Source organism: Numenius arquata, chromosome 12, assembly GCF_964106895.1.
Source record: "Numenius arquata chromosome 12, bNumArq3.hap1.1, whole genome shotgun sequence".
NCBI lineage: Eukaryota > Metazoa > Chordata > Aves > Charadriiformes > Scolopacidae > Numenius > Numenius arquata.
In genome coordinates, this window is record NC_133587.1 from 4,167,059 (window position 1) to 4,193,762 (window position 26,704).

The 26,704-nt window shown below is 44.6% G+C and overlaps 1 protein-coding gene across 1 annotated transcript; it reads right to left on the reverse strand.

Annotated features, from left to right (window-relative positions):
- Nucleotides 1-488: 488 nt before the first annotated feature.
- On the reverse strand, nucleotides 489-25,786 carry PRPF6 (pre-mRNA processing factor 6). The gene is made up of 21 exons (XM_074157031.1): nucleotides 25,608-25,786; nucleotides 24,535-24,703; nucleotides 23,604-23,722; nucleotides 22,883-22,961; nucleotides 21,766-21,942; nucleotides 20,764-20,919; nucleotides 19,964-20,058; nucleotides 19,088-19,244; nucleotides 18,732-18,894; nucleotides 15,871-15,989; nucleotides 14,981-15,199; nucleotides 13,298-13,420; nucleotides 12,348-12,469; nucleotides 11,060-11,198; nucleotides 9,934-10,053; nucleotides 8,541-8,717; nucleotides 7,570-7,703; nucleotides 7,000-7,091; nucleotides 4,799-4,913; nucleotides 2,613-2,739; nucleotides 489-1,807 (listed from the first exon to the last, which is right to left on the reverse strand). The coding sequence occupies exons 1-21, from the start codon at nucleotides 25,676-25,678 to the stop codon at nucleotides 1,655-1,657; spliced, it is 2,826 nt and encodes a 941-aa protein (XP_074013132.1). The 5' UTR covers nucleotides 25,679-25,786; the 3' UTR covers nucleotides 489-1,654.
- Nucleotides 25,787-26,704: the final 918 nt, after the last annotated feature.

Here is a 26,704-nt window from a genome sequence, read left to right on the forward strand (position 1 = left end):
CGCCCTCCTCTTTTCACAACAGATTGACGTCTCCGTTCTCCTCCCCAAACTCCCCCCCTTCCCCTTCGCTTAACCCCACACACAGGGAGGATGCCGGTGACGGCACGGAACCCCTGAGAGCAAGAGTCTGTCGACTCCCAACACCTCTCACTCACCTTTGGGAAACTACAATTCCAGGGAACAGTCGTGATCTACACCCTCCTGAATGAAAATGCAGCTTCGCGCACTTTCACCAGCTATTCAAGAGAAAGCACAAGAGTTTCCGTTATAAACTCAAAGGAAAACAGGCTTTTTTGCCTTAAGACCAACCGTTTCCACTTAACCCGTGCTTAAACACGGGTTTTCTCACCCTTTTTTGGCAAATGGCACGACTTGGTGTAACCACCACTGGCAGCCACATTCCCAGGGTGGTGGGAGCCTGATAAGTTCAAAGGTTTCTGCTATCAAACCCGCTCTTTCCAGGCAAAGGGCAAGACCACACTCCAAGAGAACATCAGGAAACGAAGAAAAAAAAACAAGCTGTATTTTATACATATTGTCCAAACAAGCGAGAAGGGCTTTTCTCCTCCAACTAAACACATTCTACGATGCACAAACACAGACCTGAATACTTTTGCTACATCCTAACAAATAACACGTTACAGCTTTTCATTCAATGATCACAAGAAAGTCAGGTTTTTAAGGGTCAAAATAACACAGACACAAGCGTAGAAAACTACAGACAGCTTATAAAGGGTCCCAAACACAAAGCTTTTCCTCTCAAGAATCTGCTGCCTTCCTTCTGCACTTGAAGAGAGTCGTCCCAAACATCCCAACCCACAGCAGCTATCACTGTCAAAGTGCACATTCTCTCAACGCCTCTGAATAAAGGTTGTTCCTTCAAAAGAGCCTTCAGGGATTGCTGGATTTTGCCTTGTTACTTTAAAATACCACTGTGCTTAATGTGCTTAATGAAATCAGACACCTAAAAGAATAAGGTTATAATATATACATTTTTTTAAAAATCGAGGAAAAGCTCCCTAAAAATATGCTCTTGAATTTCACAAAATGCTCCATCTGCTCAAGTTTGAGGAATATTTCCAAGTTGCACTGCGTGGCAAAAAGTCATTTAAAAAAAAAAAAGGGCCAAGAGCAGCCCTTCCCCTCGGCTGCCCCTTCCCCAGCAGAATTCATCTCCTGCAAGGACGTTCAGCGGATTCAAACAGCAGCAAAGCAGATTTGCCGCCACCAAACCAGCATCAGATGGGCCAAACACTAAAGAAACTGCACAAGGAAGGACAAGGCATGCTAGGCGAGAAACCAGAGGAACTGCTCAACGTCAGAATCTATACGATCAACTAATCAAAGCTTGTATTACAGGGGGGATTGAGGCATCAAAATGGAAACGCCAAGGGAGCCTCACAAGACCGCTCGTCTCTCCTGCGTGACACCAGCGTTCAGATGTGTGGCAGACGCTGGTGACCACGTTGTGTGAGCCAAGGGCACTATCACAGAGAAGAGGAGGAAGGAGCAGCCTTTGGTTTTGGAAGAAATATCTTAAGATCTTTCATATTGCCACCGATCTGTCCTCTGAGATCTGTGCCACCGTAAGGGCGAATGCACCGAAGCAGGCAAGTCCTACGGAGACGACTAACGAGGCTGAAGCCAGCAAACTCTAGAAGGTGTTTTTAAGCTTGGCTGCCACAAGCACGAGAATCTCGCCGATCTTTTTCTGCCAGTTCTCTATGTCCTTGGAGACATCACACCAGAGCTCTCCGTGGCGAGGTTCGGCATTCTCACAGCGCTTCCTCACCTCTTCTTGTTGTTCCTACGAGGGAGAGAAACGACAGTTTGCACGTCTCTTAACACCCTGGTTTGTTCCTGCACAGAGACAGCAATTTAACAATCCCCTCCCTGATTCAAACCCTCTTCCAAAGCTTACGGTGGGTTTTTTGTTTTGTTTTGTTTTTAAAGGCACTGTGAAAGCCCAAAGACAAAATCCAGTGGCAGTGAGTCTCCCGCCTTGCTGAACAAACCAGCTGAATTACAGTCAAGCAAGTTTGGGCTACACCAGAAAAACTGCAGCCGAAACTTCCTCCGCGTTACCACCTGCACGAGTTCTGTCAAGTGAGAGGTCTCTCTGAAGTCAGAAGATAAACATTCCCATCATTTCAGTAATATCAGGCAGTAAAAACCGCCGTAAGAGATTAGAACAGACTGTTCCTCTGGCTGTGTTCACATGCAACCTGTACTTGACACTTGTGAGGAAACAGGACCAGTTACACAAACCCAGCATCGCAGTTACAGGAAAATCTCCCAGGAGAAAGCTTGCGTTTTACAGGAGAAAGACTGATTTCACATATTTATTTTTTTTTTGCACAAACGAGCATGACTGCGGACAGCAAAGCAGCCTGAAACACAGCTCAGCTAATGACAGAGCCTTTTAAAAACCACCACACAGGCCTGTTCATGCTCATTCGTGACCAGGCGTGACAGCCGCAGCCTCAGCTGCGAGCCACACAGGCAGCGGCAGCGTGCTCAGCCCAGCATTTCCCAAGTCCCTGGGACTGGATCACCAGCAACAGCCAGGGATTCCTGCTGCCTTCCCCAGCTGATCCCAGGCACACACTCACCTCTGTGCCGTGCTGCAGCTCAAACTTGTAAAAGAAAGCCCAGGCGTCCCCCAGGTCAGAGTCTATCTTCACCGTTCGGTGGAACCATTCTCGGGCCTTGGTTATTTTACGCTCGCTCCAGAACAGCCTGTTGAGAAAAGTGAAAGTGAGTCAACAAACAGCCTCTCTTTAGAGGAATGTGGCAATCCACACAACTTAAAGGCTTTACAGATATTTCAGTTTTGTGCTCTCCCAAGAAGGAAACAGTCGATTTTGTAAGCGTCTGCTTACTGGCCTTCCCCTGGGAAGAGACACGAGAGGAGTGAAAAGATCATCCACCACTTCCTCTTCACTCTCCCCCAAGTGAAGCAGGTTAACTTAGCCCCAAGGAAGACACAAACACTCCCAAGGGGGGAAGTATCACTCCCTGAGCTCCATCTTGGACCCTCCGAGCTGCATCTTTGCTAACGCAATTGCTTAATTTTGTTTTTCCAGATTTGGAGTACACAGAGACAGGATCACACACCTACATCTATTTCCTCTCCTTCAATTCCTTCATATTTCACATCGATTTTAGTACCTAACAATTAAATAACTTCTTAAAGCTGAAAAATGCATGCAGGTTCCTGGAGCCACGGCTCCACATCCCCCAAGAAGTTTGCAGGGGAGCAGACCTGTCTTGTCAGCCCCACTTGAGGAGGAAAATGGGGGGCACGTCATCTCCCACGCTCGAGCCCCAGCCTGGCACCCAGCCCGGCCGCTGCCACTGCACAAAGGTAACTCCCCAGTTCTGCAATGTCTCCCCAGTAATTAACCAGCTGAGTCAATAGGCCCTTGGTTTCACTCCTTTGCACCAAAGAGTTCATTTGAGCTAGTAAGGTCTTTATCAAATCAGCCAGCCATCGCTCATAAAGAGCTTAGCCGGTCATAAAATTATACAGCTTATGTGATTGTTTTTAAGCCCTATAATACTCTTGATTGTTCCACGTTAAATAAACTGTGATTTAAAAGAGGACGAACAATGATAGCAGAGGCTTAACACCTGCAAGTAGCGGCCATTTTCAGCAATACATTTAACAAAAGTTTTTCACAGCCGTGTGACACTCTGGGATTACTGCATCTACACGCACCTCGTGACGGGAGGTAGAAGCTGATTATGCTGGGATTAACTGCAAAACCGTCTGAGGTTGCACCAGAAGGGGCTTGGAAGCAGTTTCCATAAAGCAAAAGTTAACATTTTTCTCACTTGCTGCTAAAGCTGAACGAGTCAGCTGTCATTATCTGGCAGAACCCAGCATTGCAGTCACTGGAGTGTATCCTACAGTTTTCTTTGGCATATAAAAAAGAGTTGTGAAAGAATTGGGCAACTGTTTGGGCAACGTGCTTCCTGTGTTAACCTCTTCTGGTATTCACAAAGGAAGAAATGTCAGTTTGTTCCAATCACGACTGCTTGAAGAGCCGTTCGTGCATCAGATCAGAAAGGATACGGTGTGAGTCAATTCTAATAGCGGTTTTTCATCACTAGAAGCCTCGCAACTCAATCTAGACAAGAACACCATTCCTAGTAGACTATCTTCCCGTTTCAGCAAACTACAGCAGGACCGGTAGCTTGCATTCCAGGAAAGGCCACAACTGAAGAAACCCGACATTTCAGAAATTCAGGAGGAGAGAAAACTACAACAGCACAGAATTTAGCTCAGGATTAAAAAAAAAAAAAATCTCTGACAGAATCTAGGATAGAGAGAAAATATGAAGAATACACAGCCACATAAAAATTGCAAAAATAACCAACAAAATGGTCCCTATTTTCGCAAGTCCTTAAAACACACCCTATAAAACTTAACTAAGCCTGGTTCATCTGAAAGCACACTGAAATCCCTCTGAAAGGACACAAAGATAGCAATTTTCAGAGCGCCGATACCCAGCGCTGGAAAAGGACTCTGTGTGAGTGGATTTGTTGTCCTTGCCACAGCCCCTGGCCCATCAGAACCGGCTGAGGGCAGGCTGACATCCCCTGCTCTGAACCAAGGGAGAGTAGCAGATTTGCAGAGTTACCAGGAGACAGCTCGAGGGCTGTTCCTTGCTTTGAGGCTTATTCGAGCTGCTGCAGCCAGAATCACAGGGTCATGCTCGAGCTCAATGTTTCATCATGGACGTAGCCACACGCAGACACGGGTATTTTTACTACATCAAGCGCAGGAACTCACTTGGCCACGGCCAACAGGACATGTGGGTCGTGTTCACACTTCTTGAGAGCATCCACACTCTTGGTCTTCCGTTGCGGTCGCGCTTCAAGGAAAATTGCCTCCGACCACAGGATTCCTTAATCAAGTCAAGTAGGAAGATTAGTTTTTAGTGTTATTTCTGAGATTAACCCTCCCCATCCTATCATCAGGCCAGTGATCCTTAACACAAACAGCACCACGGCCCCCATCCTGGTGGTTTTCCATGCCCCAACCTCATCCCAGGTCACTTTTTCTGCATGAATACTTCCTTCAATAACCTGAATTTTTAGCTATCGCTTGCACCACGCTGGACCTTCAGTTCTGAACATCTCTGTACCATAACCCTCCTGCAGCTTCCGCGCTGCCCGCGCTCACCCAGAGCTCATGGCTTTGAGGTGAGACACAGCAAGCAGTGGAACAGGGGTGAAGTCGATGCAGCATTTCAAAAAAGAAAGATACCCGTTTGCCTGAACGGGCAGAAGTCCCTGAAGGTGCAAAGCACACCTTTTGGAAGCAGTTCCAAGGGTGCCAGAGAGCACCCATGGTGTTATTGATGCTGGCTCTCCCCACACACGATGAAGGACAGAGAAGGTCCAGGAAAGCTGGGCTTAATCCCTAGTTCCTTTCACTGCCAAAAGCAAGAAAGGAAATACGCTCAGAGGAGCATGAAATCTTCAGTGTCTCATGTCAGCCAACCATACCTGCTGAGCACTTCAAAATAAAGCCTGAAAGCTCGTGTCTGCCAGCACTCTATCAAAAGTGCTCTCGCTTCCCATAACCTGCACCACGGGAACACAGACAAGCTTTGATGTGACAGACTGGAGCAGAATTCTTCTCTTCTCGCTCTTTATATATAGGGTAAAGCCACATTTTTCAGGCCTCTATTTTCAGGTCTGATGAAGGCACAAACACCATAATATCTCAACTTTACTTTGTGCAGCTGCCCACAACAGATATAAGCAACCGGGAATCAATTCAGCAATTGATGGACACAAGCCTTTGGTTTACATGACTGGAGGTGTCCAACAAGCTAATTCCTGCAGGCTTTTATCCCGGTTTGTAGAGTTTTCTGATAGAGTTGGAAGCGATTTTATTTAAACAAAAACTGAGATCCTGCTCCCCATTTCCATAGCAACAGGCAGATTCTGTGAAAAAAAAAAAAAAAAAGCCTGTGGTGGCAAACACTCATGAAACATTAGGTCATTCACAAAACAAAGTGGGACTTGGGTGGTATTGCTTTGTTGACCCACCCGCATGGTGAGCAGCTTGCAACGAGTTTATCAGGTCATAAAAGTCACTTAATTCCCAATTATTTCACTGGGACTTCAACAGCCGCCAATTAAACACCTTTCAAAACCTAGCTTGAAGGCAAGCTAAAAACGGCTTGTCCTGCAGTAGACTACTACATTTTGTAGTTTTTTGTAACATCTTCCCTCCGAAGATGTCAACATGTTTAAATAATTAAGTCTTCCCGCAATTCTGCCAAAAACCAGGGAAGCGTTATGTGCTTTCTTCCTCCCATCCCAAGAGGCAAATGTTTCCACTGCTGGTTACAACCAACTGCCTTACATTATACGACCTATTTGCCTTTTCTTAAATGAGTTAAAAGAATCAAAACCCAGGACTAAACGTTTATGGTACATGATCCCCTAATCATGACTGTAACTGTAATTTGCTGCCAGCACAAGTTATTAAGCACACAGAAGCGCAACCAGTGCAGGCAAACCAACGACGGGAAGTCTCCTCTGGCCAGCTCTACTCCAATGAGACAGGGAAAAAACCCATTCTTTTTCCACTGAACTTCCTCTCTATGAACACTCAAGAGTCCTCCTTTAATTTTAAACCCTGGCAGACTTCTACCAGCTTCAGAGAAAAGCCACTTATATCCAGGGTGCTTTCCCAGGAAACCCAAGAACAAACTGTGGACCACAGACCCAATAAAATAGTGGTTACTGCAGCAAAACGGAACGAACACCAACCCATGACCTTCCTGGTGTGGACCACACAAAGCAACTGGGATTATTCACAAAGATGCTCAACATTTCATTTGCAGAAGGATGACCAACAACTCTCCAAAATTTAGTATTTTGAGACCTGGTCAGAAGGGGCATCTTGGAAAGAGATGTGCCTTTATCAACTGGGCAAAACAACCGTGTTTAAGACAGAAATGAGTTCCATCTCACCTGAATTGGGGCATTCCTGCAATGCCTTGGCCATCAGAGTATTTGCAATATTCTTCAGCCCAGCTCTGTACTCCAACCGCACAGACTCTAACCTGGTAAGGGAGAGACTCAGTGATGATATTTATGACAACACATTCATTATGCAGAAACAAACACTGAGTCACATGAAGGTCACTGGAAATTGCAAACATCTGCCCATATTCTGAATAGGTGAATGTGTCCTCTCTGTCTAAAAATAAATATGATCTTTAGTCTATAATGGCCTGGGTCAAAAACAATCTAAGAAAGGGATTGTAACAGAAATTAAGGATCCCTGGGGTTTCATGCTCTGTGCACTACAACCATCAGTAAAGAAATAACTAGTCCCCCCAGCTCCTTAGAGTAGCTACATACTAGCCAGGATCACCAAAGCATTTCTGGTATCCAGAAAAAGTTGTTAATCCAGAAGAAACTCTAGGATGGGCACAGTCATATGCTCCAGGCTCAAATGGCTGAGAAGATGTAAAATAGCTGGTCTGAAGAACGCACTGGCTTTTTAGCCCAAATTCAGTTCATCTCCACACAACTCACCAGAGATCTGGATTCTTTGGATTCTTTAGGCGAGACTTTTCCAAGATGGCTCTTGCTCTAGTCAACTGCCCAACTTTCTCCTCCAGCCTGGACAGCAAAAGCCACAGGGGTATAGAATGGGGGCACTTTTTCAACTGTTGAAAAAAAAACCAAAAATGTGGTAATAAGTAGATTTGGAAAAAAAAAAAAAAAGTCTTATAACCCCTATAGAAACCCCAACATATTCCTGAAGAGTTTAGAAGAAGAGAGACAAAGCTGATTACACTGCTCAAATTTCTCCTAGTTAGTCTTAAAGCACAGAAGTTTCTCCTCTATCCAAAACAGTTGGGTACATCAACTACGACTGAGATATCCCAGTAGCAAGAGAAAGAATACATCTCCCTTAACGATACACCAACAATTTGTGCTCTGTCTGGAGATGGAGGGCTCTTACACACACCCAAGCTGCAGCAACAGTGTGTGCAGGGAACAGGCTGCCTTTGAAGCCTGGGAAGTCGTTAGGAGATACACTAGCACAAACCTGCTTCCACATTATTTCATGGCTGAGAATTTCAGAAGCATTCATACCCAAGGACACCCATTACCATTTAAAAGAGACCCGAGTTCTCTGTAGGCCACCTCCTTTTACAGTGTGTATCTAAGAGCTCGTTAGGAGGCTTTTCTTTTAAGAGTTCTGCTTTCAGTCTTCACAGATCTTAGAGAATTATTGTGCAATGACTTATTTCCTACCAGTAAGGAGTCAAGCATACAGCAAACTCTCTCAATTTTGCACATGGATATTGATTAAGAGAAATTCTTGCTGCTTATTTCAAGGTCCTAATTTTTTTCTTTTTTTGGTTTGTTTTAACCAGTGACAGAGAGAACAGAGATCACCTCGCTGGTTAGCCTGTGGCACAGCCCTCTCCATTTTGATTCCAAGACAGATCCCATGCCAGAAGCACAAAGCAAACCTGCAATAACATATATCTTACCCCTTGATTATAAGCCTCCCGTGCTTTCTCCACCAGCTCCTTTTGTTCCTCGATTTGTCCCTTCATCATCCACAGTTTGGGGAAGTCCTCATAGTGCTTCAGAGCTTCCTCACAAAGCTCCTGGGCTGCAGCGATGTTCCCAAGCACCCATTCTAACTTCACAGACTTCATGAAGACCTGAGAACAAACCAGAGCTGTTCACCACCAGCAGCCATTGAAAAAAACATTGGTCTGTCAATACTGCGGGTTCCTCCTTTCATCCGTTCATTGGAATGTTATTGATTAGCTACAGTTTGAAATAAAATAAAAAATAAATAAATACCAGGGTTGACTAATAGCGGAGACAATAATGAGAAAGGGAAATGCAAATCGACTTGTGTGATCAACCTGTATCTCCCCTATTAGCATAGGGTCGACATCTGCATATTTGTACAAAGAGCACAGCTTTAAGAGCACGATCAATTAACAAACTTGAACCTACTTCATCAGCCCCATCTGATCTCCTCAGATCCAAGCTACCAAGACCACCTATTCTTACTTATGGCAACAAGCATCATCCTGCTAATTACAAACTGGTACATATACTTTTCAGCCCCCAAATGCCCTTCTTTCGGCTACATCTGGAACTTACAGCTGTGACATTATAGACTGAGGGCTGCTTCACTTCTCTTTGATCCCAGTCCTCCCCATTCCCAAACTCCCCCGCCCCCATGACTTCGCAAGAGAAGCACCAAGGCTGAAACCAGCGTTCAGCCCCAGCTGCCAGAGAAGTTCCCTGACTGACAAAGGAGGAAGAGGATGGTTTAAAAGATCTAGGATGAAGCACAAATTGGGAGCAGGGACGGGGAGGGGGGAAACCACACTCATTTTTCTTTTACTTGGACAAGTTAAAATGGTTCTGTACGGACAGCTGAAAATCGACAAAGTTTATCATACCAGAAGTAACTCTAGAGATAAACACAAGAGTGTAACTTTAAACAACAAACTCGACCAGAGCTGTCTTTAGTACAGCAAGAATAAGCGAGTCTTCTGTGAAAGTATTTTCTCTCTCTTTTTTACAAGACGTGCCTTTATGCAACACAAACATTATACAAAGAGCTGCAAACTGGGAATTTCCTGACTTTTGCCATTTGTGTCAAAAAAACTGAAACCCTTCACTTGATCCTAGGCTTTCTTTTTTTTTTTTTTTTTTTCCCGTCACGCCGTGATTGTGTGTCGCAATTCGCTGGAGAAGCGCTGCAGCAAAGCGGCCACAGGCCTGCAAAAGGCAACGGGCAGGGAGCCATCCGGTCAGTCCCTCAGGCCGCCGAGCCGAAGGAACTCCTCCTTCCGCCTCGAAACTCCCCCGTGGCCGAGAGAGGTCTCGGCCTCCCCACCCTTGGCACATCCTTACCCTCGCGGTGGGGGCACTGCTACGGGCTTTTGCCAGCAGCCTCCTCGCTCTTTCGTATTCATTGTTTTCCGACTCCAGCTTCACGGCAGCCAGCCAGATCTCCTCGCTGTTGGGGTTGGCCTGTGAGAACAGAAAATGACAGACAAATGCATACAGTGAATCAACAGCAGATTTAATCCGTCGTTTGATCCAGATTAAAATTGAAATCAGAGCTTTGTCAATCCACGCTAGGATTTTTTTTTTTTTTTCAGTTCAAGCTCCTCCCAATCTTCTTTGACCTTTGAAGTTTATAGAAGTTCTCCAAAACAGATGCGCAACACAAAGATATATGCCAGTTTAGAAGTTGGATGCTTCTCAATTGTTGAAAAGCATTAATGCTTGATCTTCTGAACTTCCAGTTTAAATACTGAAAAGATCATAGGCTCTGCCACAATAACACCCTCATTTTATTACCCCCGAGCAAAAAAAAAAACGAAGCTTGAATTCCCAACTGAGGTCTGTGAACACTCCTCCAATAAAAGTCATTCCAGTGGCAACCATGTCAAGAGGCCTTCAGGACAATAACAAAAAGCACCAAGAACAAATTTATTAGGAAGAAAATATCTTTTACCTTCCATCTCAGGACTTGTCATTTGGGTTTGCTATCACTTGTCTTTTAAACCTCATTCCCAGTGTTAGAACTGTACCGCTCTGCCCACCTTTCTTTTCAGCATCCAGGAGATAATTTCCTTCATTTTCCTGTGGATTAGTGGGTTTGGTCCAAGCCAGAAGTAACACAGTAACCTCATTAATTAGGGTAAACCACTACCCTTTTTTAGTGAGGAGACAGATGACCCAACACAAGGGGATTGTGACCCATGACTAGGGTTGGTGGGAACCATGGTAATAAAATTAATGGTTTGCAAACTAAGAACCTGGTGTGGTGCTACCAAGAGTAGCAGTACACTATTGCTTCCAGCTTGTCACTATTTTACAGGAGAACATTTTGCCGCGTATGACAATCAAAGAACAACGGAAGTCCCCATCACTTTGAAAGGCAGCAGGAATCGTGTGTTGACAGAAAAAGCCCACTCCGTGTTCTTTACCAGTCGTACTTAACACTATCACACAAGTCTAACACACCCACCTGGAAAGCCAAGGCCAAAATGCTTCTGGCAGCTGGCACGTCTCCCGCCAGCCACTTCGATTTGGCTCCCATCAGCCAGAGCACTTCTGCTTTGGGACAGTGAGCCACAGCTCTCTGCAGAAGAGCCTCCAAGGATTCTCTGAGACAAGAAAGAGCAAGTTACAATCACTCAAAATACTCCCAAAGGCGAGCTCTCACACCATTTCCACTATCACTCAATGTTATAAATATTGTTGCAAAGTCCAACGTTGTAAACCCTGATAAGTTGTTTCATAACAAGGAAAGGGTGGGGTCTTTTTTCACAAGGGTTCTGAAATCAGCACTCCACAAACGGCTCATTGTTCAGACACCTTTCTTTGATAGCCTCTGCTGCACACAAACAGCTCATTTGTCTTGGAAAGAGCCATTCTTCTTAACAAACCTTAGTAGAAACTGAGACAGGAAGTTTTTCAGAATTATGAGAAGTTGGCTTCATCTTATTGAATTTTTTTTTTCTCCCCTGGAAAATATACTTTTCAGGTAGAACACGGGGTTTAAAAGCCAGCCACCACGGGGAAACATGGGAGAGTAACATCAAAAGGAAGACACATACTTATTTAAAAAAAAAAGAAAAGGCTTGAATGAAGCAGAACTCAGCATCTGCAGTCACTCCCACGCTATAGTCTTGTTGGCTTTAATAAGGATGACTCCACATGTACAAGTGGTCTATGGTATAGATTGTTTGCTTTATTCTAAACTTCGGGCAGAAAGTTTCAGATGTGTAAAGCTTTTCGAATAAACGTCAAAATAAGAGGCCTGAACTGTGACAGCATAACTCCAATTTCAATAAAGAATGTGATACACAGTATGTTTAATCAGAAAATGCCAGAGATGCTCGGACAACTTCAGCAATGAAGTAATTTATCTATGAAAATTAAATGAAACACACACTGTATTTTTAGGTGATTTGCACTCCCAATTTTTTATAGAAATGCCTTCTCAAAGATGAGTGCCCCCACCTTGCTTATTCCTAGCTATTTTTACCAAGTAAACCCTATTGCAAAAGCAACTTTTGCAATAAAAAAAAAAACTTTTTATGACTTCATAAAACCCAAAGATGTCGTGACCACAACAATAACAGAGAAGATCAGACCTGCAGGCGATGCCAGCGAGTTTCCACCAGCTGACCTAACTCTGCACGTGCAACACAGCACTTTAGGGCTCATCTTGTAGCTTTTCCACCTCCCCAAATCTACCACCCTGTAACAGGGATGAACCCCTACGCTCAAGGATTACACAGCAAGCGTACCTCGTTCCGTGGTTCTTTTCAAAGTACGCAGCTCGCAGCCACACGCTCTTCTTGCTCGGGAAAACTTGCAAGGCATAAGCATAAATTGCTCGGGCACACTCCAGAGCATTATGAGCAACACACTAAGAAAAAAAACAAATCACAACTAAGTCAGTTTAAGATTGCACTGAAAATCAAGTGCAAGAAGGATTGACACATGCATAATTCAACACAGAACTCAATAACTCAGAGTAACACATGAATTGAGTCATTATATATAACAACAGTTACTATCTGCTTTTTAAAAGGAAGCGGGGAGGAAATTTTCAAGCGTTCCTCTATCAGAGCACAAGTATCACCGTTCTTTCACTGGGACTGACACACACAGGCCAGCTCAAAACATCAGTAAGACATTGTAAAGGCTTTCATGTTTGCACTTCTTTTTTAATTTTTTACAAGGAGAACTCTAAGCGCTACAGCATATGCCCCCACTACTGCTGTAACCCCAATTCAAGGCCAGTGAAGTGGACATTTCTCAGGCTGAAATATAATTTAGTTTTTAGTGCATGTTCCAACTACTCCCCTAAAGCAAAGAAAGCCTGGTAAAACTTTTACCCGTTCCCTTGTCCAGTCTTACATTAACTGTTGAGTTACAACGTTTACGCCTTGAAATTCAACTCCCCATTCCTTTAACCAGACCCTCAATCCAAACCCACATATAAAAAAAAAAAAAGAAAACAAAAACTCCAGCAAGCAATCTATCTCAACACCAACTTTTTGTTTCGTAAAAATTCAAGTCTGAAAGAAGTTCTACAATACAATAACCACCCAAGAGGCAAACTGGCCAAACGCAGGCAGATGCTGTGGGAATCACATCCACTTTCACTGATCAAAAAATGTCATTTCCCAGGCTCCAGTTCAATTTCCCCCAATTCAAACCCCAAACCAAACCAAACCCCAGCTGTACATACACTGTCTGCATCTTCCATCCAGGTATGTTTCCGATCTTCTTCCTCAATCCCAATCCCAATCACAGCTCGCATGATTGCCTGGCATGTGGCCACACTTCCAGCTTTATCACATTCCTCGGCATCCTAGAAAGGAGAGTAAAGCCCTGCTCATTTTGAGGAATCAGCACGGGAAGTTACAATTCTGCAACAGCAACTCCTCGTGTGCAAACACCGAGACTTTGTGGGTCACTGCTACATTAAAAATATCTTACTACTCAAACATATCTTGACACTAACCAGTGAGCCCACACCCACAAGGAAGATGCTATAGTTGCACACAGAATCAATCAGAAACCGGGTAAGAAACAGAGCCTGTCACTTGCCTACACTGAAAAGGACTTAATGTGACAATGCGTGACCTTCCCAGCCTGAAAAGTCTCCTCTGACCTGCCCTGGGCTGGGCGAAGCAGGGACCTGGCCAATAAAAAACTGCAAGGATTTGAGAAGGAAGAATCATCACATCAAAACTACTGACCTTCTTTCAGCTTTAGGTTGATCCTTAAGTCTCAATAAGGGCTAAGCAATACCTGAATTTAAATGAATAGACCCTCAACCACTGTTAAGATAAAGGCACAAAGGTGCTCTCTCACCAGAGCATACATGAAAAAGTGGAGGTTTATGACATATAAAACTTTTGGAAAGCCAAGTGTGTCTTGCTTAAACTTGTTAAGAAGGCCTCTGATCAGATAACAGAAATGGAACAGTTTTAGTACTGAAAAGGAACTCGAGAAGACAATGATGCAGAGGCTGTGGTGGTGGTTTTTTCAAACAGAAGTTGAAATTAACCTTTAGTTGTTTTACTGCTGTAAAGAAAGTTATAATTCTTTTAGATGTAAACAAGGATATCCGTTTAATATTCAATACTTTGTTCATTATCAATACCCTTCAGCGGTGTGCCAAAGAACATTCTGCTGCCTTGACCCACTCTAAGAGATTTCAGTAGCAAACCAGTTTAAAGATTTACATTTAAACAAAGCACAGTACGTATTCAGGAGGAAAGAGGTTATTTTAACCTGAACATCAAGCCATTTAGATGGCAATAGTCTTTGTTACTAACGCAAGAAGCTCACGTACCACAGCTTTTGAATGTGATCAAAACACTGGAAACCCCTATGACATTTTGTAACATCAAAAATATGACAAGCTCAGATGAACCTGTGCAGAAAATGTGTTTTGTAAACGTCATTGTACAACACATTTCCACTCTGCACAGCCTCAGGACTACAAGCCAACAAAGGACTAACAGAACATTTCCGGCCTGCTGCATTTGTATTGACTTCTTCCACCACCATCTGACAGAGACTTCTTTGGCAAACAGATACCTTTTAAGCCAAAAGAAACATATGCAAAAAACTACATAAATCCTTCACTGGAGGCGTAAAGCCTCTGTCCTACTTAAGGCAGCAGCTGCTTCACCCTGAAGCTGGTTATCTTCCAAGACAGAAGTAAATCACACATTCCTCAGCTCAACACATGCGGTCTTACCCCAGAGCATCACCTAACTGTGGCCTTGGCTCTCAGCTTTTTAGTATTTTTCCACAGGGAGCTCCACTGATAAGCAAAATTACTCCATCCTACGATACCTTGCATCAAAACAGAACCTGAAGAGTTCGTCTGGGGCTCTAACCAAGACCAAGCAAATACCTGTATCCATTGCTCTCTGTTGATCTCCACACCGTTAGCCCTAAGCGATGTGATGGCTCTGTCAATGATTTTCTCCACCATCTGGGTGTTTCCATTGGCTTCCTCCAGTTTGGCAGCAGTAATCCAGATGTGACGATCCGTCGGAATATTCTCCCGGGCTTTGTTAAGGACTTTACGAGCATTCTCATATGTCTCCAGCCTCGCCAGAGCTAGCCACAGCTGCGGAGCAACAAAAGACGTATTTTAGATTAGAACAAGGAGATGACAACGCCGCCGTACGGCAGTGTCAGCCCAAAGAGATAAGCAGCTTTATGCCATTTGCTACTGGTTGGCAATTGTCCTCGAGCAGTATAAGCAGGCGGCAGAATATCAATGAAGAAATAGTAGAAACAGAGTCTACTACTGTCCTTAAAGCTCAATCCTAATCATTTTAAGATATCATCTCTGTTTGCTGGGCTGCTGCACTTAATATTTTCTGTTCACATCACCTTTCAAACAGCTGGATGTAACGCTCTGTTTCAGCATTTCAGAAACGAGCAATTTTGTTTTAGATTCCCCAGGCTATATCTATCCTTATTTTCACAACTGTCGAGGCACGAAACACGAAGGTGAACACGGCTAATTGGCTGCAGCAGGCACAGCAGTGCGCTGGCATAACCAACAATTACATGTAACAATTACACAGGAAAATGAGGCATATAATGACCACCACACAATTAACTCTGGAAGAAAAAAAAAAAAAGGCAGCACAGTCCACTACTCATCACATCCTTCTCGTGGCATAAAGTGTGGGGTAGAGAACTCACACCGCACTCACCCTGCCTTTTGTTTTCAAAGCTCTACTGCCAAGTGTGTAGGGGGTTACTTTATTTTACTTTTTAAAAACTTACTTCAACGCTGGTCGGACAGCACTCCACAGCCCGACTCAACATGATCCTGGCATCCTCAGGTTCTTCTAACTCCACGGCTGCTTTCCACAAACGCACCGAGTTTGGAACGTGCTCAAGGGCTAGAGAGGCAAAACAATTATGTCAGTCATGACAAAGTAGGTTACCAAAGAGAACTGTATTTTTTAAAGATGATATATTAAAGGCTTTGTCCTATTACAGATGAAATTTCCTGAAAGAGAGAAGGAAGGCAACTGTACTTCTGTTAGTGAGAACTTAAAATCAGAAGATAAAAAAAAAACTTAATAAATTTAATTGGAAACAGGTTTTGGAGAGCCAAGGGCTTTTTCCCTGCACAAGCTCTAATTGCATCCTCTTGGTAAAACACCTCACTGCACAAAGCCTCCAGTCTCAGCAAATAAGCATATGTAGGATTGTCAAAATTGGGCAGCCTAATCATGCTGAGCCCTCCCTTTAAAAAAAAGGAGCCTCTTCAACACTAACTAATAACACAACCTTATTCCTTAGATGTTGAAATTGTCCCTTCACAATTTAGTTGTCCCGTAGGCGTCTCGTAGCTTAATGGATCCCAGTTTAGCTTCCCAAAAAGTTACTGGCCCACTATGCAACAATAAAACAGGAGGATGCATAAAAGCTTAAAGCTATCACTGACACTAACACCCTAAGCCACTGAATCCACAGTGTTCTTTCCACAATCCAGTATGGGCTCCATCTAATTAAGAGTCTTTCAGGCTTCCTTAATCTTGTCCAAGAGTCAGCTACTGCTGGTAGAAACTGCGTTCTCTGCAGAGTGTGCTATGTGTGCTGCCTGAAACAAGTCTGAACAACAGCTTTGCTCAGTTTGTCTCTTCATAACGGTGTATCTTAGAGGGACATTGAGAAACTAAAGCGGGGTTTTTTTAGGCTTTTGTGACTACAACTTAAACCACAGATTACTAGTATTTGCTGCATTGCAGCAATAGTTTCTTTGCTTCCATGGTGACTGTACGCAAATGTGTGATAGTAAGAGAGGACTGAGCGCATCCTTCTGCAATAACACAAGCAGAAATGCAGGACCACAGAAACAGGTGGGAAGAGGCATCTAAACCTACTTTGAAACTAGCCAAGCTTCTAGGCACAGCCGTTCCTTCCACTGCTGAGGCTCAGCTTCAGAGCACAACCCAGCTCTACAGAAATACACACAGCATTTACAAGCAGTGTGCACTGAGGATTCAGGCATTGACCATTTCTCCTCAAGTCTGCAGCAGCAGGAGATTTTTCTGAAGAATTTAAGTGAATAATATCAGCCTGCAAGAGCTGAAAGCCTCACTCAGCAGGACAGAACATGTTTTCGTAGATAGAGCATTCCATTTTTACACCTCAAGATGCATTTTAAACACTCAGTTTGCTGGCTCTCCAGTCAGAGAGGGGCTTTAAAAACTCCAGAGGATCTGCTGGATGGTAGGAATTCACACAGCCAAAAGATGAGAGAAACACACTATGAAAGCTCACACTGCACTGACATTACCTAGCAGTCAGTCTTCTTTATTTTAGGAGAAATAATGGGTTAAACTGCCACTTATCTTAAGGCTGTCTATACAAACAGCTCCAAACATCACACTGCTGATGTTCCCTAGGTAGCAGAGGAGCCCTGGGAAGCTCTTAACATGCAGAAATTGGAAAGAGAATGATAAATCGTGTTCCATTCCACTAACGGCTTTGTATTAGAGATTAAGTAGGTGGTTCCAAAAACTGAAGCAAGATGTTTTTCTCTTCACAAATACAATGTTTAAAGCGAAACTCAGTGCTTAACCTGTAAGTCATTGCTTTCACACAAGATGCTCTCCTACCTGAGCCAGTCTCAGAAATCTATTTCTCCTCATGGAAAAATGTTTTTCTGTTCAGCATCTGTTATTGCCCTTGAGAAGTTCACACAGTGTCACAGGAGCGACACTTCACAGCACACGGCACTGCTTAGCCAATGAAAATTAAAAAAGCTACTGAATAGTTAATATGTGAACTCTTACAACTTCAAACTGCCAGGAATCTTTAAGCACCTTTCGTCCACACACAGTTAAGAGGTCATTTCACCAGAGATGTGCAATTTTACACGCAATAGTAAGAGGTAGGAGGCAATTTACTTCCTTTGAAGCCAAGCCATTCAATACTGTAGACAGCTTCACAATGATTTAGTAAATGTATTAAATCCAGACCCTTTTCCCTGTCTAGACTAAAGTCATGAGATATAATTGATACAATTCAATAGTCATGAAGGATCTAATCTCTACAGATACAGGCACTGTGAACTAATCAAAGAAATAATACTACAAACCTGGGAGGAAGACCTGGGTTCAGGACAACACAACAAACTGCTGTTAAAGAGATCATTGTTTGGAAAAGACAGGAATTCCACAGAAGAGGAAAACCTCCAAGTGCACTACAGCAGAAGACATAAGGTTTTAGGTAAGGACCACATAGAAAAGCTGTTTGCCAAGAGCACAGAACTTGCTACAGAGCAAAGCAAACCCCAAGGCCCACCAGGCTCAATGACACAAGAACCCCAAGGGCTCTAAAGCTCCTCCAGCAGGAATCACTGTGATCTCTAACAGGTTACAGACAAATTGGAACTCAAACACAAAGTCCAGTATATCTTCCAAACTGTATCACAAGGTGACAGTTAAAACACCCTTTCTCCTCAGAGCATCATTTTTTAATTGCTTTCATCTACCTATCTAACTTTGATGAAGTTAGAATTGGGTTTGGTTAGTGAAACGTCATTTTGCAATTGCTCAGTGACAACTTACAACGCAAGACAAACAGAGGGAGACTCAGACTTTGTTCCCTGACCCGTCAGGAGCTCTCACCTTTCCGAAGGACACGTTTCTTTGCACGGATATCTGTCTCCAGCTCTGCTGCTCTTATATAGATTCGGACAGACTGTGGGAGGTGGCGGACAGCTTGGGCCACAACAGCCTTGGCCGTATCTCCAGGCTGAAGCCGAGCAGCTTCTAACCAAACATCTTCACTCTGCCAGGAAAAAGAAACAATCTTCCTTAAAATTAGAGCTTCTAGCTAAATATGTGTTCTTTTAATACTCCAGATAGTGAAGCTGTATCAGATATTGACTGATACAAGCTTAATAGAGAGATGATGCTGCTCATAACCCCAACCTTTCCCTACTGCCCCGCAAGGATCAGCAGGGAAGCAAAGCAATCTTGACCTTGGGGCACATCTCCGTTCCTTTCATGATGAGGTTTCGAGCCACTTGGAGTTTGCCAGTGACCTCCTCCAGTCGGGCTGATGCTATCCAGGCTGGTGGATGATGAGGATTGGTCTCTCGTACTGATTTCAGAAGCAAACGGGCTTTCTTGATATCACTAAAGGAGGAGGAAAGACAGGCAGAAAAATTTTCAGCACGCTAGGGAACAATTCTCCTGAATCACTAAGTGCTTTGCAGTCAGTCCTTCACAGCCACACTCAGATGCACAGTAACTGTGACCTCAAATGTTTCCACAAATTACATATTCCCAAAACAAGCTCACAGTATACACTAACACAGCAAGATCACAGTGAAAACCGGTTAAGTATTTAAGAAAGATTTGTAGGAATTACAGCTGGGTACTTGCAGTTGGAAGCTGATAAGCACAAGCGTTGATTTAAGTCAAGTGTTAGCATCTACATTTGCACGTATTGCTTTGACTTAAATGGCAATCTTTATAAAACAGGTGTCAAACTTCAGGTTAAAGAGGTTTTCAGAGATTGTCAATCAAGCCTAAATTAGCAGTACACAGGTACAATTAACCAGGTTATTTCCTGGCTGGCAGGCAGCCACACATTGCCATCACTCTGGTGTGTTAGTCCAGGGATAGAATAGAAACAATCCCCACAATTGATGCATCCAGGTCAGATGCTAAATCCATCACTTGAAAGACTCTACCAGATCTCATGTTAAAAGAATTCATCCTCAAAACCTCACCTGGCATCTTTTACAAATTAAATGCCAGCTGAAAGCCACCCACTCAGACAGATTTCCATTTATATGCAGGATCACAGCCATTACTAAGAGGATAAATCAGTTAATCCTTCTTAAACTTACTTGATATCTCCTCCATGTGTGGGAATCATCGAATTCAAGTCTGTCAAATATCCTTTCGGGTCCACTACAGTCTGGCCACTCACAGAGTCCGACACCTGCGAAAGTCAAGTCAGCACTACTGAAATGACCATTCACGGGCCCACAAACCGCCTGCACACGTTAAAGACTGAAAAAGACTCTGCAGCTGTGCAAGAAACCTAAACGTTCCTCTGTTACCAAAACCAAGGAAGGAGGAAAACACAAAGCCCTGCTCATAAGCTTTTTTCCCACTTCTAAAATACACAACTTTGATGTTAAAAATTTAGTACCACTGAAAATCCAGAAAACAAGCACCCTGGCTTTCACTCACCAAAAAGCCTTACAGCCCTGCCAGCTAAAGTTCATCTTTTTAGTTTAAACCAGATTTAGATGGGAAAATCAATTAATAAGAACAGAATTCAACAACAATTTAACAGTATTTTTCAGCATTTTGTCCTGTACTCCTACACAGACAGAAGATATTCTTCCCTTGGTAAAACTACCAGTGCTGTTCGCCCAAAGTCCACCTCTGGTATAACAAGGCAGTCTGTTCCCCCAGAATGACCAAAACTTCCAGGATCGAACTTTTATTTCTCAGGAAATTCTACTGGTGTAAAGAGGATGAGATTTGGGGAGGAGGAGTATAAAATTATTTCACAGATGAGCTGTTTCTTCTAACATCCAAGAGAATTAAAAGACTTTTCTAAAACCAGGTCTTAAAGAGCAGCCCAACACCAGCTCTGGATAAACCTGTGACAGATGCTGCCTCCCAACATCCTTACCTGGCTTAGCCTCATGTCCATCAGGGTGTTCCTGGCTTGGCCGATCTTCCTCATATCCAACTCACCTGTCCCAGGTGTCATTAAGCCTGGTGTCATTCCTCCTGGGTAGGGAGTGTTCAAGCCCCCTGGATACGGAGTATTCAACCCACCAAATTGCTAAAAACAAGAGTGAGAAAAATACATTCCTGAAATCTCTTCCAAGAGTTCAAAAATAATTCAGGCTGTTGGCTGATCTGCTCTTCTCCAGTGGCCACAGGACAGAGATGCCAAAACCCCACAGGTACTTCCAAAACAGTGGCTGCCCTGAACCACCAAACGTTTCTCATACAGGTTTTGCAAATCTGTAGCTAATTACTCAAGTTTAGTCAAGTCAGTGAAATAAGGAATAAGAAAGTGAAAAATTTAAGCACAAACATCTAAACCTAGCACATTTAAACAAGAACATCCCCTAAGTCGTCCCATGGACACCTGGTGCCAGTTCAGGGCAGTCAGCTTCTCCTGTAACTGTATGACCATAGCAGCCTGTGGCCACGTAGCAACAAGCTAAATTAATTAATTTTCAGTTGATGGAAAGGCAAATAATTTTTAACACAATTGCTCCAGGGCTGAGCAAACCATTAGGTGAAAATGAGTGTTATTTTCTGTTCCATTTTTGCAAAATGTTGTAACAGAAACAGATGTTGGTTATGCTCACCAAAAATCATTGTCACCATTCTACAGCCAGAGAAAAGAAAAAGAAACACATTCTTCCATTTTCAACACAAGAGCCAACCTTTCCCCGTCTACCCTTGAGTTTTGCCTGGCAATGGGTATGCACTGAAAGACTCCGGGAAGCACAGGAATTTAACATCCAGCAATTCCTTGGACAGACTCACAAATTACAGCAGCCCTTTTTGGTCAAGTATCTTTTTTCCAAATGCCACCAACGAATGCATGGTTGAACCCTCATCTCTAATTATAAAGCACAGATCACACCTTCAATAGGTTTGCTTTCGTACTCACCGTTTGCCGTGGGTCCACAGAAGTGTGATTCTCCCCTGACTGTAAATGCTTTGCAAAGAAGCTGTCGGGCACAGGAGTCAGCTTCTCGTAACGAGGATTCCTCTGACGCTTGTTCCTGGCATCGCCAACTTCTGGAATGCTCAGCCACTCTTCTTCCGTGACCTCTGCCAGCTTCCGCTATTCAAAGAGGAGGTGTCATCATTATTTGCTGTAGAAATGTGTTTAAACTGCTTTAATTCCTTAATAGGTTTTTTTTTCTTTAAAGAGTACAAGATCAATTAAAAACTTAAAAGTCAAAGGTCAGGGTTTTTTTCCTAGTCCAATGTACAAAAGAATTAGATGCATTTAATCAGAACTTGGTTTTAGTCCAGACTGAGATCCCAAATCAATTTTGTTATTAAATTCAGTGCTACAAATATTCAGATTTATCTCAGTGCCTGCAGCATTAAGTGATTTATTACTAATCATTAGACAATGGCTTAGACAATACCTTTTATTTAATTAAGATTTAGAGTCAGGACACCCTGCTCAACCACAATTTCAACGGCAACAAGTTATCAGTCCCTCAAAGACAGAAGCGTAGCACCTTCTCAAGAACTGATGTGAAGTCACAATAAAGCACAAACCAAAAGCCTAGTATCAAAATTTGCATAAATTTCCTTACCTTGCGTATCCACATGGAAAAGTGCTCAACAAGCAGAACCACTGTATTCTCCCATATCCCTACAAATTAGCTTACGAACACCCTCTTCCATCCACTGAGCGCAGCCCTGAACGCCGCTGTCGGCGGAGACAACGTTGCTTTATCGCTTACCGCAGATTCCATCACCGCTCTGATTTAAATCAGCACAACCAATTACACTGTCTGTAACTGGGCAACTGGCTGAAAATTAGACTGCGGTACTTGACAGAGCTTCAAACCAAGAAGAGGTTCTGCACCGCTGGCTGCCAGCTTCGTATTCCTTTACTTACTTTTCCAACAGAAAATAATCCTAACCTGGAGGATAAGGAAGTACTTGTTTGCTAACACACAAAATCTGAGCAAAGAAATGCAGAACATACGTCCACCTCTCAGATATCAAAGACAAAAGCCATATTTCAGACATTTTTTCCTTACTTTCAAGTCGGAGAACTGCTGCTGAATTTTGGGTCGTTCCATACGGTATTTTTCTATTTCCTCTTTTTCTCGTTGTTCCCTTAGGAAAAGGAATCCTGAAGTTATGCTCAAACTAACACTCGGCAAGTCTTTAAACAAAGTGTTGATATTGCAGAAAAATGTGTTTGATCATAGCTAAGGCATTAAAAACCGCGTTTTTTCCAAGCTTAGATTATCACCATTACGAGAGAGATGTCTTATCAAGTAAGACAATATTATAAACGTAAAAACAGACGCCTCCAAGTGAACTTCAGTCTTTAACGTCCTCTTACCTGTAGACCAGGTAGTGACTTTAACAAGCTAAATAACACTCACCAGTTTACATGACACCTGCACTACACGATTTTTTCTAACAGTGTGCTGTGCAGTATGCGATGCGTCAAAACCAGTCACTCCCCACATCATCTTAATGAACTACAGTGAATCTTAATTAGCTACAGTGAAGCAATTCAACCACATCAACTCGCAGAGCAAGCTGTGCAAAATACCCATCATCCTTAAAACTTGTAAGCCTCAGGGTCAAAGGTACGACATTAAAATAAATAAAACCTGCATACGCATCTGAAAATGTACCCAGTAGACAAGGGCAAAATCTGAACTGGAAAATAGAAGAGGTAGAGGAAAACTCTAAAATACAAACTAACTGGAAAACACTCCCCGCCAGCGTTGTAATTTATCCTACCTTCTTTCTTTTCTGCGTTCATCCATCCTCTTATCCAAAGCTGCATAAATAGCATCTGCTTCCTCATCATCTTTTTCATAGGGACCGCTTGAGAACAGGCTCCCAGCATATCCATTGAACTAAGAAACAGGAGAGAAAGAGGAAAACAAAGCGGGGAAAAAAAAAAGAAAAGAAAAGTAGAATCCTCAGTTTAAAGCTCCTGTTATGATCCTGCTACAGCCAACAGTCACCCAGAACAAGGCAAATGTATGAGCAGGCTACTTCTAACAACATTGCATCAGACTAACACATGCCTAAATAAAAGCAGCTTTCTTCTACCACCCCAAGTGTTTATTCTCTCCCACTCAATTTCAAAAGCAAAACTGCTTCAAAATTGCTTCTCTTTCAAAATTGCTTCTATTAAGCAATAAATGAGATCCCAGTATAGAAAGGCCATTTTCTTCCACTAACCACTGTTATTTTTTTAAACTACTGAAAGCAAACAAAAAGAATAATACATTTAACTAACCAAAGTGGGATTTAAACACAAGAGACTACACAGGGCACATAAAGACAAATGTATGTCAAAGCACAAGAGCTTAGATTTCATTTGTGCAGAATGAAAAAATACATCCCCCAAAGTACTTAAACTAATCTTTTATTTATGGATTTCTTCCTAAGACTCTCAGGGCTCTGTCTAGATCATTAAACCACAATAGTTGGACCAACACCACAAGAAAAATCTGCAAGCACTATGCCATTATGTATAATGATGTCTCAATTAATTAAAAAAAAAAAAAAAAGAAAAAAGGAAGTGCTGCTCGCAAACTACAGGAAATTCTGGCCTTGAAACCTCAGCTAATAGAGGGTTTCACAGCAAGAGAGGAGGGAGCTAAAAGATTCCTCTTCCACTAGGGGAGAAACATCTCCAGGTCGATGAAAATCTCATCACCTCATCATAATTGGTGTCGTTCAAATCTTCGTCATCATCATCCGCCGTCTGATTCTTTTTCATTTGATCCCCAACAGTTCTCTTCCCCGGCGGAGCATGACGATCATCCACAGGGTCATTGGCATCACGCGCAGGGCCAATATCAGAGCGGGTGGTGAAACCTGTGGCTCTGTGTTAATAAACCAGTAGCAGCTATTTAGCACACTCTGTCCAAATTACTACTTACAGCAGACAATATCATTCTTTTACAAGAACGGCATCAACCGTCCCCCATCCCTATCATTGATAAAGCCTGGGAGGAAAAACTATCCTTTTATTATAGGGAGAACTTTATCTACAAAGAGACTGCAATCACTCGGCTCACTGCTCCACCATCCACCTCCTACTGAGAGATGCTGTCCCTTCTAAACTGCATCTCTCAGTGGAACACATCAAAAAAGCTGATCCTGCAGGTTGTAGGGCACTATGGGGTGGGGAACTGGGTGACTTGGGCTCATCAGAAAGCCCACACGCAACTGGCCAGCTCTTCCCAGGGCAGAGTTGATAGAAATCACCCCAGTGTAAGGGCACCAACAAGGCAAACATCACTCACACCCAGCAAAAGGGCGACCGAAATCTGCCTCCCCCTGTTCCCAGTACAAGCGCACCCAGATCTGATGATTTTTAACGGGGCCCCACACACATACGCAGTTATCAAACCCAGAGGGACACAATCCCCTCCCAGGAAGCGGGCTCTAAAGCACCCAGGAACTTATCCCCGGCACCAGACCCCCATTTAAATACAAAATCGCCCATCTAAAGGGCAGACGCGAACCATCTCGTAGCAGTAACACCTGAAAAACCGAGTAGGCCGCGCAGGGGCCGCGGCCTGCCCCGAAAGGACGGGGATGGACGGGGCATGGGCACGCAGTCAGGCACCAAACGGGGCCCGGGGGCGTCCCGGGGGCCGGCAAGGAGTACGGCCGGGTGGCGAGGGGGGACTGGGCGGGCGGCGAGGCGGGGGGGGGGAGCCGGGGCGGGGAAGGCCTCGGCCGGGCCCGCGGGGGACCGGAGGAGCGCGGGAGGCGCCTCACCCGCGGCCCAGCCCCGGCACGTATCCCAGGGGCGCGGGCATGCCCAGGAACGGCTTCTTCTTCTTGTTCATGGTGCCGGTGACGACGACGGCGGCGGCGGAGAACCAAAACCGGAGCCGGAGGAGCGGTGGCGGCGGAGGCGAGGGCTGGCAGCACCACCGGGAGGGGCTACCCAGGAGGGCAGCGCGGCACTTCCGGTCCCGCGCGGGGTCAGAGCGCCCCCTGGCGCTGCGGCGGCCCCCAGCGGAGGGAGGTGGGCCTGAGCCGTGCGCGCATGCGCGCAGCTGGTGGGACCTGCCCGTGCGGACAGGCGGGCGCACATCTGGGCGCACATCTGGGCGCGTGTGCTCACACACACACACATACACACACACCCCCCGCAGCTGCATGCACGCCAGCGCACACACACGCGTCCGTCTCTCCCACCGGGTGTGAGACCCGCCATTCCCTCGGTGCCGGCAGCGTCCGGCAGCCCCAGCTCCCACCACACACGCGTGTGCAAGGGCCCGTCTGCACCCCTGTGACCCCTCACACAGGCGTGTGCAAGGAACCGCGGCCCCGTCTGCACCCCTGTGACCCCTCACGCACGCGCGTGCAAGGAACCGTGGCCCAGTCTGCACCCCTGCAACCCCTCACACAGGTATGTGCAAGGAACCGTGGCCCCCTCTGCACCCCCGTGACCTCTCACACAGGTATGTGCAAGGAACCGTGGCCCCATCTGCACCCCTGTGACCCCTCACGCACACGTGTGCAAGGAACCGTGGCCCCGTCTGCACCCCTGTGACCCCTCACACAGGCGGGTGCAAGGAACCGCAGCCCCGTCTGCACCCCTGCAGCCCCTCAACACACACGTGTGCAAGGAACCGCGGCCCCATCTGCACCCCTGTGACCCCTCACGCACGCGTGTGCAAGGAGCCACCACCCGGTTGAATCGCCACCAGCAAAAAGCCTCCACGGGCATTAAACAACTGGGGTGGTTTTGCTGGTTAATTACAAATGGTGTCCTCCTCCTTCAGCATTTGCAATTAACGGAGCAGATGGTGCGCCATTCATGTACAGCCAGCGGGGCCTTGCTCTGCCGGGGCTCTGCTGGGGCT